Source organism: Cebidichthys violaceus, unplaced genomic scaffold (genome assembly GCF_023349555.1).
Source record: "Cebidichthys violaceus isolate CVI_PGR_0920_01 unplaced genomic scaffold, fCebVio1.0.p SCAF_72, whole genome shotgun sequence".
NCBI lineage: Eukaryota > Metazoa > Chordata > Actinopteri > Perciformes > Stichaeidae > Cebidichthys > Cebidichthys violaceus.
In genome coordinates this window covers 984,348-1,000,236 of record NW_027176950.1, presented here as the reverse complement: position 1 = coordinate 1,000,236, position 15,889 = coordinate 984,348, and the positions used below count along the sequence as shown (strand labels likewise).

Below are 15,889 nucleotides of genomic sequence, written 5' to 3'. Positions count from 1 at the left end.
CTTAATACCTCGTCATTACTTTCACTTAATCAATGTTTAACAAGCCTCCGGTGTTGTGTGACAGAGCGGCGCTCCGTGCAGCACCTGTATCGGCTTGCAATGTCGAAATAAAGACCACGGATTAGGTTTTAGATTTGAAGCAGAGAGTAGAGAGCAGCAGGCTTCAGGACAAACTGTCATTTCTAGTAGTCTAGATTTATGAAAGGCAACTGGCATGCTCTGTGCACACTAGTACCTGTGTGAAGTAATACTCTCAAGCATTTTGTGGACAAATCAAGTCACATACACACTCAACAAAAACACTATTAATATTGCTGAATAGACTGAGATGTAATGCAAAAACAATAACTTTTATCACCCTTGAACTGAACTCTTACTACACTTCAAGTCAATGTTTCCGTGTTCTAAATAAAACCTGGAAATTCAGGTAAAAAGTAATCCATCTTATCTTTAAATCTATGTTTAGATTTCATGCTCAAACTTCCTGATTTATTGATAATAAAAGCCACACAAATGGCCGGAGGGTCCTACAGGTGAACCCATGAACTGCTCTTATCATTTAAATATTAAACACAACAAATATAAAAAGGGTTTATGTGTCTCAATGAATCCAACATACCTCGTCGACCTCAGACACGACAACACAACACAAAAGCAGCAATAAAGAGCTGATACTTTAAAAATACTGTATTTTGGGTCAAACACTCTTACAGAAGATCACACGTTGACATTTCCTTCAAAAAGCACGCGAGTACGAGTCGACAAACAGAAGCCACTGTTTCACATTCTATCAACGTTCAATTCAACCTCCTTTCAAAAAAAGTAAAGTAAAAAAAAACATAATGTGACATATGAAATATGACGGCACGTTGTTGAAGTGAAGCCCTTTATGACGACGATATGTCAGAAACTTCACGATGACGAAGTGAAAGCAGCAGAACATCAACTAGTATTTACAAATCCAGAATTCTTTGGTATGTGTTTTTTTGTCTTTTGGTCAAATTATGCAAATTAAATACATCAATCTGCAAAAAAAAGTACTCTTTTGGGTTCAGCGATAATTAACATGAAACAGCATTAATCACAATTTAATTTTATGTCCTTTTGTCTTCCTTAAAAGATGAAACTACTATTTCTACCGCTTCCACCGTCAGTAATATTAATATGTATGCTACTACCAATACTACTGCTGTTTAAGATGTACAAAAATACATTTTCAATTAAGGAAAGAAGATATTCAATCTCTCTTTAAAAGCCATCTTCCAGTTTGACAACACTGAACAGTGTTTGATATCATAACATGTAGTGAAAGAGCAGAAACATTATTTTTTTCCCTCTTATGTTTTAACAACGTTATTCAGATTCTGGATTTATGTTTTTTGTCTCGTAGGAGAAAGATTCGATCAACTATACAGTCAATCATGAATAAAGCAAATTGTGGTTTCCCTACAATTTAAAGGGGACATATGAGAAACTCACTTTTTCAGTGAAAAAAAAAAAAGGTTATTTTTTTGTTCATCAGAGAACACCCTGACTAGAATATGCCGCACCCTCGTCTGAGTATCCCCACTAATGAAACATACTTGTTTCTCGCAAGCCAATCAGAGCAGCCTGGGCTTTTTCTAAATGGGGGCTCTTAAAGAGACAGGCGCTGAAACGGAGTGTTTCAGACAGAGGATGAAAACAGGAATATTGAGACAGACAGTGTGAGAGAAAAATAAAGTGTTTTCTGAACATTAAAGCATGTAAACATGTTCTAGTAGAAACCCAAAATACAAGTATGAACTTGAAAATGAGCTTCATATGTCCCCTTTAATATCATTACATTAACATACCGAGTCATACCGAGACAGCCATGATAAAATGGTTCATGGACACTTCAGCCCTCCACTGTTAAAACAAGATCATCCACATGCATTACACTTGCAATATGTAAAACGAATATATTCCCTATTTCTTTTTTAACATGAACAACGACATATTACCTTTTAGACATTCTCACTCTAATACAAAGCAGCTTTGTAACATAACTCAGAGTCCCTTTAGCACATGCTACAGTACAACTGCAGTTTCCTTGGATCCTAAAACATTTCAAACATCTGGATCAGAGTTCTTTTCATATATGTAAATGAGGGTGAATAAAACATTACAAACACCTTTTTGAGTGTTTCAGGATTCACTGCAAGGCTACGATGTTGGATTAGATCACACAGGCGTACCTAATAAACTGGTAACTCGGTCAAGTGTAACTTGCCTCCAGATGCAGACATATCGGGGTTCTCGAGTACTTTCAGTGACAAGCATGAGCCCCCACACGTATCTGTGATTAAGGTTTCAGAGACACTCGTCTCCTAACGTAGTATTTCAGGACGTTTGTTGAATCAGTAGAGTGCTCTTTGCACATTCTTTCTGCACACACGGGCCAGACGGCTCTGCAGACAAGCAGGCTCACCGTGACACAAACCAGGACAAGAGGAGTCCAAATATGGACACGGTCAGATAAAAATAAAAGAGTTGCTTCGTACTTCGGCCCCGAGCAGAACAGAGAGAAGGGGGGTGGGGAGCTAAATATAGAACCTTGTGGTTTCTCGTGTCTTGTCTGTGCAGCAGTTTGCGGGTCGCTCACCGTGTCATTAAAATATTGTTTCTCTCCTCAAGAAAGAGGAAGCGTCGCGTTGGAGTGCAGCTGAATAAATACAGCAGCGTCTCATTACACACAAAATAACTTTTTGATTACAGCCTCGGTGTAAAATGGCACATGATATGTGCGACTACATAGTCCCTCTGACACCTGTCACATCAGGAAACAGTCATTTCTACAGAAATGGACGTAATCATAATACTCCCTTTTATTTGTACAAAGCGTCTCTGAGGAAGGAGAGCACACCTTCCCTTTTGTGCGCTCTGCAGTGTGTGTTGCGTCTCCTTTCCTGGGGTTCGGTACCATGGCAGTGTCCCTTGGTGGGCTTCGTTTAGAGCGCCGCTCAGCAGAGTCCAGAGAGCCACAGATTTCCTCGTGGACCTGCGGCCAAAATCTGCGGCCTGACACTCCTGCGTGCACTCAGCAAGTCCTCGGGGGGACCGAGGGGGAAGGAGGTGTCCTCTTCCGCCTCGTCAGTACTTATTAATCCCAAAGATCCTCACGCCGTGCAGCTGGGGCAGCTTAGGGATGAGCACAGTGAGCAGGGAAACCGTGTTCACCACGAAATGGGCCCGGTCGTATTTGGTGTAGAAGCTGGTTAGTATGTACCTGAATCAGAGATAAATAAGAGAATAATGACGATTACAAGGGAAGAAATGAGTAACACAATATCTGCATTCATGTCTGCAAGGTCTTTAGTGAAGAAAAACACATTAAGAGATTCAAATCAAAGCTTTCAAAACATCTCTTTTTTCCCCCAGAAACATTGATTTTATTCTAGAGGCTACTTAACATGATGGAAACAAAATACTGCAACCTGCTCTTGTACGCGCATTTTGTGAGGGCTCGCCGGTAGAGTCACGAGGTGTCAGATATGCTGACAAAGCATTTATTGCAGGTCCACGACAAGTTCCAAGTCTTTGAGCTGAAGCCGTTCATTAAGTCTCTTGTGGTGATTTAATGAGTTGTTCTATCATCAGTCTGCTAAGAACACGGCATATCTTAAGAAGTACTTACTGCATCATCACTCTATCTATTAGCATACAGTATCAGTATCGTATAGCATTAGTTGGTTATATATGATCACAAAAAAAAAACATGAAAACTTTCCTTTAAAAGTAAATAACTGTATTTTGCCCTTAAAATGGATGGACACTAATGTTACTCGGGGTAACAGGAAAATAGTGCTAGCATTATTAGATCTGCAATATTAATGTAAACCTGTTATTCAACAACAGTTAGTGAATAACCGTATCATTACATTGGTTGTCCAACTAACGATTTATAATAATACATGTAGTTTAACACGACCCTCTCGCCTCTCAAACACAGAGATGCTCACAAGTCTTTTGTTTTTGCAAATCCCAAGTCAAGTCTAAAGTGTGTGTGACTTAAGTCTGACTTGAGTTGAAGTCCTGGCCTGCCAGTGGCGATATGAAACATTTGCAATATAAATCAACATGCTGTCGCTTTCTGAATCTATTTTATGTTTACAATAAACACTTAGAATCAGAAAAGGTTTGACACATTTTCTTCTGTTTTCTCTTCTAGTAGTTCATAGTTTACGTAAGTGTCGTCCACTGTCGCGTGTAGTGACGGTACAGCATATTCTGTTTTGGTAGCTAGCTAGTTAGATAGTAAAATAGCATTAGTTATAGTTAAATCCATGAGTACTAGACTATTTTCTGACCAAGTGGAGGACAGACGGGAGTCCTCTGAGACAGACGGGAGTCGTCTGAGAAGCCTTTCTAACGTGCACACATGTGCACGTGATATAGTTACCAGAATAATATCGATCTTTTAAAAAGTGCCCTTTGTTCCTCTTTTAGTAAGCAATGCCCTTTCACTTGTTTGCCTCTGAAAATCACAGATGATGTTTCCTCACTCAGAACTCACATGGTGCCAGCAGTTTAATCTGCGAGGCTGTTTCAACACACTGAACAGGATTGCGACATCGCTGGAACAAAAATACGCACAAAAGCAAAAGCTCTACTTTTATGCAGAACAACCCAAAACACCGGACATGTAGAGTGATCGAGCAACAAACATTCAGAAACAACGGAGCCCTGACTGTGCTGCATGCTGGCTGGAGGACACACACATGTTCCTGAGTCAATAAGAAGCTACGCTGAAGGACTTTGTGAGCTTAGAAATAAAAGGGATTGCACGTCCTGTTCTCAGGACACGTAATGAAGGCCCTCCAGAGACGTTCACAGATGTGCAGCTTTTTTCTTTTTTTCCATCTGGAGCCGAAGAGACTTGACCACCGGGCTCCTGCTGCTGGCTCTGGATTGTAAAACAAAATGGCTGTGAGGGCGTTATGTGTGCACCTGCAAAAAAAAAAAAACTGCTATCGCTACGGCGTTCATGCTGAGCTGGCGAATCGACCCCAGGGAGCCAGAGTGCTTCCTGTAAACTGAACTGTGCTGTTTGAAACGGACAGAAAGCAGAAACGGGGTTCTGCTTGAAAAGGTGCAACGTGGAGGAGTGTTTTTGTTTCAAACAAAATCAACAGAATGTGAAGAGGTTACAGTGTTATTGCTTTGCTGTTAGTTAGCAGTTGTTTTTTTCGAACTACAGACTGTGAAATTAGATCGCATGGAGCCAGTTTTAGGTAAAACGCACCACTTATTACTTTTGAGCAGATGACTAGGTTTGTGAGTTTGTCTATAAGGGAACAGAAGGGACGCTAATCAATCAACACTCACAAAATAGAGACACGAGAGGAGGGAACTTTGCAATTAAAATCACATTTTTTCGTAAATTTACCTCAAAAAAAGAAGTCAGCAAAGGTACAACTTTGTAGGACTTTGTCTGAGCTAAAGGTAAAAACAAACCAGAGGAGGTATCACCCTGATGAAGCCACATAGAGTACCTAACACACAATAGGTGCTGGTGGGTGGGAAGCCAGTTCGGGATCATGTTATTCTAGTTGGTCGGTCTACACCTTACCACTTCCACGCTTTAGTTCTCAACAAGGTTAAGCTCTGTTCCCTCCACCTGTTACCCTACTGAAGGCTGAGCGCTGGGTTCTCAGGGGTCCACTTACAGGACAATCGGTGTGATGGTGAGGAACTTGCGTGAAGCAGTGAACTGCACGCCGTAGTCCATCTGCTCCCAGTACGTCATGAGGCGAGCCTTGCCCTGATCCGGGGTCTCAAAGGGCGTCCCCTTGACCGTGTGAAGCAGGAGGTACATGCACTAAAAGACAGACAGAAGAGCACTGTTGTAGCATGAATGTCATATTGGTGGAGGACACATTTAGTCTCGTATACATTCTTGATTTAGAGACCCTGAAGCAGCAGGAAGCCCACAAGCAACAAGTGGGCGTATTCTCAGGGTTCACAGAGTAAAGACAAGTTTAAAACTGCTTTCTGTTCACCATGAACACAATCTTTACTTAACCAAAACATAAAAGGTGTTTAAGCTGCCTAACCCTAGCTCTACCTTAATTAAAGATTAACTTCTGTATTTTCCAGCTTGTTGTGTCATGTGACTTGTTGGCCAGAAGACGACGGTGGAAACGTGAGCGAGAGTTGGAGAGAGGAGAGTTCCCTAAAATACTTTCAACGTCACGGGCCGAATGTTAAGATGATTTCTGCGATGTGACGAGAGATTTAAGAACAGAGTGAACAAACAAACCGGATCAAGCAAAAGGTTATGAAAAAGTTTGAATTTCTCTGTAGGGTCCTTTACATAACGTTATGAGACACTTATAACAACAATCTGAGCCTGTCAGCGGCGAAAAGAAGCACTTTTAGTGGACGGACATTGACGGTGAATAATTGCCATGAGCGACTACCCGTTTCCAAAACTGTAACATGTGAAAATAGGTTGAAAAACACCAAAGTTACCCTTCAATATGGTGCTCCTTAAGGTTGATCAAAGTGTCTGATGAAAGACCGAGTAATACCTCAGCCCTTAAAACTAAATGCTGGTTGAAACATACCGACACACACTTACCAACAAAGAACATGACTAAGAGCAGCGAGGCAGCTTCCTGTTCTTCCTAAAACCTCAGTGCAGAGATCTGTTACCCTCTGACTCATTACTCCCAGAGCAGTAAGTGTCCTCCATTGACCCCCCCCCCCCACCCCCACCGTTCAACACACGCTAGTTAAAAAGGAGCCTCCGTCCAACTGACCAGATTGTGGATGAGGTTGGTGAGGGTCCAGACCACGGGGACGCTGGCGAAGGGGACGCTGAGCAGGATGACGTGCAGCAGGCCGATGCCCAGGATGTAGGACAGCCACATCCCCCTGCTGTTCATCACCCGGGTGTTGGGGTTCACCTCGCTGTGCGCCGTGCCCACGTTCATGGCGGCGGCGCTGACACTCTACCTCGCCCGGTGCGACGTGCCCGAATGAGTTTGAACCCAGCTGGACGTGACTGTATGTCTGCTGTAAAATAAAAAAAAAAACAGAAAGATTAGAGGATTATTAAGCCGTGTGGCAACTAGCCGAAGTGTGCCCGAACAGCGCATACTGTCAGACTTTAATTGTATTAATTACTTCCTCCTAACTCGTGTTGTACAGTTAGAATAATCTGTTCATTGTATAACCATACAAATAAAAATATTTATAATATTACAGTGAAAATGACCAAAAGCTGCATTCATTGTTTTATTTTGATACATAAATGTAAAGAACATTCTAACTAGTTAACTCTGCCTAACATCAATTGAATTATCATGATGTATCAACACAACGTATGTATCATCATCACGTGTGATAATATTGGTCTACATGTCATATGTGCTTTTAATTCAAACCCCAAAAGCACCTAAATAAAAGCAATTAATACAAATCGGTTAATAATTTTTAACGGGCACCTGCCAGCCAATCAGAAAGCAGTACTTTATGTGTGCGTGAGCGTATATGTGTGTGTGTGTGTGTGTGTGTGTGTGTGTGGGGGGGGGGGGGGGGGGGGGGCATCGTATAATGTGTAACTAAGGCTAAAATGAAGTAATTCAAAACTGCATAAAAGTCAGCATCTGCCTGCTCAACAGCGATATGATTGCCACGAGGAGTAAACAATGTGGTCATTCCAGCATGCTGTGTTTTTAAGTTGCCTCAAATGCTGCAGAATTATCCGTCACGTGGCTACAAAGATCTACAAGTGGAGATACAATATATCTGTATAGATCTATATATAGATATATAAATATATACACGTGTCTATATATACACATCTTTATACTCACAGCGGAGGGAGAAAAAAATGGCTTCAACTCCGACCTGTATTAGCTCTAGTCCGTTATCCCAGTTTGTGTCTCATCGATGTAACGGGTACGAGCACCGAGAGACTGGCGAGGCTCCGGTGTTTCCATCAGTCATCCGGTAACCGTCTATCGGCTCCGGTGCGCGCTGCTGAGCGCTGCTGGGTGTGTGTGTGCGTGTGTGTGTGTCCTCGTGTCGACACATCCACTTTTTCTCCCTTCGTCTTCCAGACAACAGCTGGTGACAACACAGCAGAGCTCACGATGTCACGTCACCGCTATTCGTTGTCACGGCCCCCAGTAGTTCACATTCTGCCGTGATTGGTTGATGCGTGTCACGTGGCCAATGCTGGCCTATCGGCGTTTAATGCGTTTTTAAAGGACGTGGACCGCGCCCCCCATTTCGACGTCACGGCGGAGGCGGGATCAGTGGAAATGGGCATGATTGACACTTTAACGGCAAAATAAAAATAAACATTTAAATGAGGAAATAATAATTAATTTGTGACATTAAGTACCCCTTTAATATACAATGAAAAATCTTCATTAAAAACAAATTCAAAAATATTATTTTGGCAATCATTTTTTGTATGTGATTCTTTTCTTCTCTATATGATTTTTTAAGCAATATATATCAATATATAATATACATATATATGTATGTATATTATATTTTTATGTATAAAAAATAAATATACATACATAAATATATATATTAAAAAATATATATACATCAATATATATATATATAAATATATAATAAAATATATATATATATATATATATATATATATATATATATATATAAAGAAAAAGTAGTTTTTACAAATATATTTAGAAAAAAATTCAATTATTTTTTTCTCTTACTTTTACAGAAAACGTTTACAATAGTATGCATTGCAAGCAATTTAACTCATGCATTCCTGCAATATACAGTATAAAAAGGGCAAGACTAAAAGTATACTGCCGTGCTAGTGAAGCTGTACTTAAAATGCTAATATCAAAAATGTTGACGTGATCACAATGCTAACACAGTGATGTTAAGCATTTAACACAAAGTACAGCTGGAGCTTATGGGAATGCCAATAGGTATGTAGGTATTTGATCATAAACCAAAGTCTTGGATAAATAAAAAAGGAACTAATGGTGACACTGGGAAAAGTAAAGGGAGGGGGGAATGGATATCTGTAATACATTTGTATGACAATCCATCCAATAATTGTTGAGATATCTCAGCAGACAAATGCCTCCTGGACCATGTTTATGTACATTTGGTGGCTATCCATCTAATAATTGATGAAATATTAAAGTCTGGGCCAAAGTTAGTCATAATCAGAATGACAGACAAACACGGCCATTAGTGGATCATGGTTCTTCAGATACAATTTCAATTCAATGTATTCATTTATGTTTTCTTAAACAGCCATTGGCTCTGACGCCTCTCCGGTCGATACCAATGTACAAAAAAAAGGCCCTTAAGTACCAACGTACCCCAGTAGAGAGGAGACCTTGCTGGACTGATAGTCTGGACCCCAAAAATCAAAGATCAACAGTGTCATGTTCTCGATCCAAAGATAAGCCCTAATACTAATTTAGGCCCACGGTAGCCCGAGGCCAAAGGGGTCAACGGTGTTCTACTTGCATGTGACGTTACATGACACCCACTGTTTCTAAGGGCACCCCTGTGATGAGTGGCATGAAACAGGTTCGGCCCGGGCCGACAGCAGACTCTCTTGCGCTCATGGCCTTGGGTGCTGCAGCCGTGTTAGCTGTGTAAACCTAGAGCTCTGTTCATATGCGAACTGTGGCTGACAGAGCTGTGAGATCATCGACTGGCACTGGAACAATGGCCGAATACGTGACACTGATAAAACAGACCTGGGGGGGGGGGGGGGACATCACCAAGATGTCGTCTGGATATTTTTGACAGTGAGGGACACAATGTAGGTTTCAAAAAGGGTCAGTTATCTTTTTTTCCCAGGACAAATACTGTACACACAAGTAACTAGAAAGAGTGCACTCAGATTTCTGCCAGGTGTGTCTGCAACCCCCAATTGGCTAACCTTCCTGTCTAAACACCAATGGGCTGTAAAGCGTCCCAAAACACACTTCCATCAAACTCAAAAACAAGCGGCAACAAGTCGTAGGTTAAGAAATTATACCATCTTGCCAAAAACTGAATTAAACCCACCAAGCTGTCTGCTCGTATAGCAGCAATGTTGTTTGTATCAGATCCTTGACGCAAGAAAACTTTGGCTTCCATGAACGATGATAAAATCAAATCTTCAAAGTGTTGCAGTGGTATCCATTACCTCACAACCACATGTTTAAGAGGTGTTTAGATGCGTTCCTCCGTGGACTACTTTTCTCTCCGCGTTGGCTAACGCCCGCAGGTCATCTGGCTGAGCCTGTCAGACGTAACGTGACTCTGATAATACCACTCATGCCGGTGAAGAAAGCTTTTAATGATCAGATGCATTTCATGTTGAGCTTTGTTCTGAAAGCAGTGGCTGTGAAAAAGAAAAACATTCTTCGCTAATGACGCACACAAAGAATTTACACTAAGACATATCTGACTGTTCATAAACCTGTATCCAATGATTACTACAATCATACAACATTAATACAGTACATAACATGTTTTTATGTTGGGGAGGACCAGGACTGTATGCTTGCTCTCTATTTTTGTTTAAACAGAAGTATTGATAGTAAATATTTGGAGGAAAATTCTAAGCTGTTAATTCTTTGTCGCAGCTGAGAAAGTGATCTATAGCAAAGTTCTTATCTGAGGAAGTTAATGTTACATCTTTTAGTGTACCAGAGATTTCAGCGATGTTGCAATTCTGTCAGTGTAGAAACTTAATCCCAAACATTAGCCTTCAATTTGACAACTCAAAGGAGTAATGTTGAGCCCAAAAACATTCACTGTTTACAGATGTAGAAGCTTCACATTCTGCTCCTGTTTTTAGAACAATACAAGATTTGGTAAAACAAAAGATTTTTCATGTTTTGCATCATTTTTAACTAAAAAACTTGCAGGATAACCACCGCTCCACCTGGCTTGATCTTAACTAAAAGGAAGTACGAAAGAGTTCCAACTGACAGAAGAATCCTGAATCCTGTATGCTCTGATGAAGGTTCTTTAGACCGAAAGCTCAAATAAAGTGTTCTCTGCATTGATCTACGTGTGTAAATATCTCTCCTATCAAATGAAACAACGTAAAATCTTTGGATTCTGGTAAATTATGACAGACATTCGTCACAACTGATGACATTTTTGTTGACTGATCCAGAAATCAATCAAGAAAACATCAAAAACAATAGTTAGTTGCAGCTCTAGTCGTCATGTCACATCGAATACTCACAATGCTTCACGCTCACAAGACATTTCACACACTTGATCTGATAGTGTTTGACCAGCAGGTGTCACCCTCTGCACACTTTTAACTGTGTAACTATAACAAACGCACAGTGGTGAAGTCGAGATTAAAGGGATAATACTCAAGCAATGCTCGTCCGCTGTGTGTTTCTACTTATACATGTATATGTATATATTTTCATAAATGCAAGTATCTACATTGCTGCGTACTGTAAAGTCAATGTTGATGATGTGACAGCGTGTCTTTTCATATACAGAATATTGATAATTCACCAAACAAAACTAAGCAGTATGGTTGTAGTCTGATTGTCGCTTAATGCATTTGTATGCTAAATGAAAGCTTATGTCCTGATTTATGTACAGTACACAGTTATGACTGGGTACAACTGGCTCAATGCCAACATATTCCAACATTTATCAATTCATCTTGATAGTTAAAATGTGCAGTTTTTGTTGAACTAAGATCATTTTGGAGGCTGTAGTTTGTGGTGGTGTTACTATATATATATACACCGTCTGAGAGGTATTCCTATTATTCTGTCCATCCCATTCATGTCAATAAAACTTTAGGATTAGGCAGGACGATATCTGACTTCAGTCTACTTAACACTCACAACATACAATATAATATGGAGCATTTATTGTACTTCTCATCTTTTCACTCATATTAGCTGCTGTATTTTACTGTAAACTGTAATTTCATATATATATATATATATATATATATATGTATATTCTTTGTGAACTCAATAATGAACAGATGAATTAACATGCAGTGAAGCCAAAGAGGGGATTTGTTCAAACTCAACAAAGCTTATAAATATTACTGAAAAGAAAAAATATTCCCAACTTGCTCTGTAAATCTAAAAGGTAACTGATTACTTTCTTGGGGGCATTTTTCCAGTTATCATATATCTCTTCAAGATGTGTGGTTTATCTTTTCAATATAATATAAGATGATGAGGAAATGGCAGTAAAAATGGTCAAAAACATCCATTTCAAATTCACTTTTCTTACTATTTATAGATAAGGCCTGTTGTGTTTTGGGTCGCAATGATTTGATGCTTTTTTGAAAAATAAGTTTGGGAAACATTGCTCTGGAGAATACTACTTTATTCTATTGCTATTAATAGCAAACGTTCCTGCGGTCAGTGGTGTTGGTGGCTTGAGTGGCCAGTAGAGGAGCTGGATGATGTGAGCTTTCTCCAACAGGAGAGGTGGACTTGTGACCCAGGCGGGCTTTGGATGATAGCCTCGCTGGAAAAGGCTGACGCAGAGAGTCCATTATTGCCCCCGGAGGAAGCTGAGGATTAGAACACCAAAGAATTTCAATAAAAGAAGTGTCTGTTTGGGGGTCGGGGAGGGGCAGAGGGACGGTGGTGGTGGTGGTGCTGGTTTGGGGGGGTTCCCCTCATTGTCCCAACAGTGATTGAGAGCAAGAGGAGGGGAGTGGGACGGCATTGTGTTCGCAGCTCCTCTGAAGAAGGTGGTTATTAGGGGGGATGGCTAAGGAGGGGTGAGGGACGGGGAGGCTGTTGACTCTTCATCTTGTGTGAACAAAGTCTCTGGCACATAGCCCTCTTCTGTCCCTCCTGTCCTGGACTTCCCTTGTTTACGAGTGCCATGAATTCTGTCCTTCTCGGCGGGGACCCCCACCAACTCCAACCTGCGCCGCCGCACATTGTGGGGCTTAAGTGCCCTTTAATTAGGCCGCCTCAGTGTCCGGCTGAAGGCCGCTGAGGGGTTTTAGGCTCTTTCCCTGTGGGACCTCGCTGAGCGGCTCACAGAGCTTCCCTCACACAGCCTGGGGATGAAGTGTTTGCCGCTCTAATGAAAAAAGGGTTTATTTGGGGGGAAGAGCCCTTGTCGTCTTTGTCCCCCCGTCTTAAAAAGTCCTGACAAAAGGCGTCGATATTATCCCCGACACTCTCCCATTTCCAGGACACATTAGCGAGGACTCTGGAGGTGAGGCGGCAGTCTCTCGGCCAGCGAGAGCCACATGACTTCCAAACTTCTCCCGTCAAATCGTGACGGTAAACACAATGCGCTTCCTGTGCAGACGGAGCACACCGGGGTTTTATTAGCATCATTATCTGGTATCAATTTATCAGACGATCACTTCACAGATGGAGGCAAACGAAGATCCGTGGTCATGAATCTCGAATGGGAGATTTCCAAATGTTTGAACTTTATGTAAAGGAGCGTGAATTCACATAAATTCACCTATGCACACGTTCGCAACCAAACGCATGCACGGCTTTGTCATTGTGATGGAGCGCATTTCATTATCATAACAGCAACAAACAAAAAAAAAAAATCCTGAGCAGAAAGAGGGAAGGCGGGCACAGAGGCATTGGGAATTTGCCGAAACTGCTCCGGCAAAATGAGTAATTTCTGGATGCCCCTTTGTGTGAAGAGCTTACGGTGCGAGGGCTCTGAAAAAGGGAGGAGGCAGAGAGGGAAGGATACAAACATGGGGAGCAAGTGAAATAAAGTGAAAGGTGGAAGGAATGAGAGACAAGAGAAGGGATGAAAAGAAGTTTGTGAAGGGAGCAGGGCGGGATTGGGGCGTGTTCAGGAACTTTTTCGCTACAGCCCAGTGTGTGTAGATACCCTCCTAATCCTGGTTTTATTGGCTGCCTGTGTCCAGCCATGCTGGTCGGATTGAGTGGGGAGGGTTGAGAGGTGGAGGGGGCGAACACATGTCCTTCTTTGTGGTAATGCGCTGATTAGGCCTGAGAAAGAGCCGGACCTGGTTACGGCCTTTCTCAGGTCACCGTAGAAACCGGCCCAGTAGGGGACCGCTGTGTGCCCCCCCCCCCACACACACACACACACACACACACACACACACACACACACACACACACACACACACACACACACACACTCCTTCATCCTATGCAGTAGGTACTGGTGCAGACACACCGAGGCCTTCCTCTGCAGAGGTTTGCAGGAAACACCATCGTCTTCCAATCTTCTTGACCTTAAAAAAGATTTCCAGACAGTTCGCGTTGCACTTGTGGCCTCGACCTGGGAAAACGTGGTTCCAATGTTGTTCAGATGCAGACCGCAGACTGATTCCTCTCGCCTGCGCTCGTAAATTAGACCACTGTCGTAGCCCCAGAGCTGAGCTCGGCACATTTCTGCCGATGCCGTAACACACGACAATGTTCGTGATCGAAAACAGGCCCACATCGTTGTCAGCAGCGCTCTGACATGCTCCACCCGAGGCACTGAGAAGCCATCTTTTTGTTTGTTTGTTGGTATAATGTAGAAGACTCCCCACCACGACGGGCAGGAGAGCGCGATTCATACAAGTTTCACAAAGACATCTATCAATTATTGTCACATTTAGAGCTCCCCCCCCCTTCCTCTCAAACAGGGCGGTAGGTCGAGTGCTGCTCACCCACTGCCTGTTTCCCCATCTTCTTTGTTAAGGAGGAATAAAACACTCCACTACTGACCTCCAGACTGTGGTCACCGCTCTCTCTCTCCCTGCAGAGTGCACGCTCCCAGCCCCTGCTGAGCGACCTTCCAGCCCCCTTTGGTCCTCTCTCTCTCTCTCTCTTTCTCTCTCTCTCTCTCTCTCTCTCTCTCTCTCTCTCTCTCTCTCTCTCTGGAGGTCCTCAGCAGAGAGACCTCGGCCCCCCAAAGCAACGAACAACAGAGATGTTTTATAACTCAACTATCAAATACTGTACCAGAAATTGCAGTTCTGTCAGTGTAGAAATGTAATCCCGACCCAAACCAATCGAGGGGAAAGCTGTCCGCTTGTTTTATAGAAGTGGAACATTTAAAATCAATTAAGAGTGACAGTTAATGCTGGGAGATGTGGGAAAAAAAAATCAAATATCACAATATTTTTGACCAAATACCTCAAAATCGATGGTCCTTTTACAAAATGTTTATGATTAAAAAATTAAAAATCATCAGTAAATGTGGATATAATGACTAAGCGGGTAAAGAATAATATTAGAACAGTGTGGTAATTCTGAATATTACATCACTTCACTGTTATGCAGCCTTTAAAACCAGGAAAAGACAATATTTATGGATATTTAAAGATATCCAAAATAAGACTTGTGTTGGAGTGACGTGTGCATGACAAACTTGGTATTTAACAACAGTGAAAGTTTGATATTTCAGTCGCCTGACTTTAATCTACGACTGAAACAAACGCAGGTATCAAATGTCTGCGATCAAATTATTTCCATTCTGTATGTTTTTTTGTTGCTACAATATAAAATCCGGATGAAATCAATAAAACGTATTAAAGGCCGTCTTCCACACGGCAGCACACACTCAACATGTTGTGAAATCTATCAGGTAATCCATCTCTAATCACTTGTTTTCAAAAAAACTTGAAGTCTTGTTTACAAGTAAAAAACTACAATTGTGCTTCTTTAATCTCGTCACAAACGAGGGAATTGTCCTTAAATTCAACTACAGAAACAACGACTTCTACAATAACATTCATAATGATGTTAGAGAAACTGCAGAGCCTCACTTTTCTTGAGGCTCTGTTCTGTGATGAACTTTATGCCGATGACACCCCTCACTACTGCTTTCACAAATGTCGTCGGCGGTGGTTCTTTCCACAACTGACTGATAATCCTTTGAGACAAATCTCCTCACTAGATCGTTATCG

At 41.7% G+C, this 15,889-nt stretch overlaps 1 protein-coding gene across 2 annotated transcripts; it reads right to left on the bottom strand.

Moving 5' to 3' along the window:
* Positions 1–672: 672 nt before the first annotated feature.
* ormdl3 (ORMDL sphingolipid biosynthesis regulator 3) lies at positions 673–8,099 on the bottom strand. Of its 2 annotated transcripts, none has more exons than XM_068736825.1 (4): positions 7,845–8,099; positions 6,786–7,041; positions 5,691–5,842; positions 673–3,250 (listed from the first exon to the last, which is right to left on the bottom strand). In XM_068736825.1, the coding sequence occupies exons 2-4, from the start codon at positions 6,957–6,959 to the stop codon at positions 3,115–3,117; spliced, it is 462 nt and encodes a 153-aa protein (XP_068592926.1). In that variant the 5' UTR covers positions 6,960–7,041; positions 7,845–8,099; the 3' UTR covers positions 673–3,114. The 2 variants fall into 2 exon arrangements, with proteins under 2 accessions (XP_068592926.1, XP_068592927.1); XM_068736826.1 differs by having other exon boundaries at positions 7,879–8,099.
* Positions 8,100–15,889: the final 7,790 nt, after the last annotated feature.

What these genes read in the sequence shown, in the direction of transcription:
- ormdl3 (XM_068736825.1), bottom strand. Translation starts at nt 6,959, where the DNA reads ATGAACGTGGGCACGGCGCACAGCGAGGTGAACCCCAACACCCGGGTG. An exon ending in CCAACCTCATCCACAATCTG is followed by an intron (nt 5,843 to 6,785) that starts GTCAGTTGGACG and finishes TCTGTCTTTTAG; the next exon opens with TGCATGTACCTCCTGCTTCA. An exon ending in ACCATCACACCGATTGTCCT is followed by an intron (nt 3,251 to 5,690) that starts GTAAGTGGACCC and finishes TCTCTGATTCAG; the next exon opens with GTACATACTAACCAGCTTCT.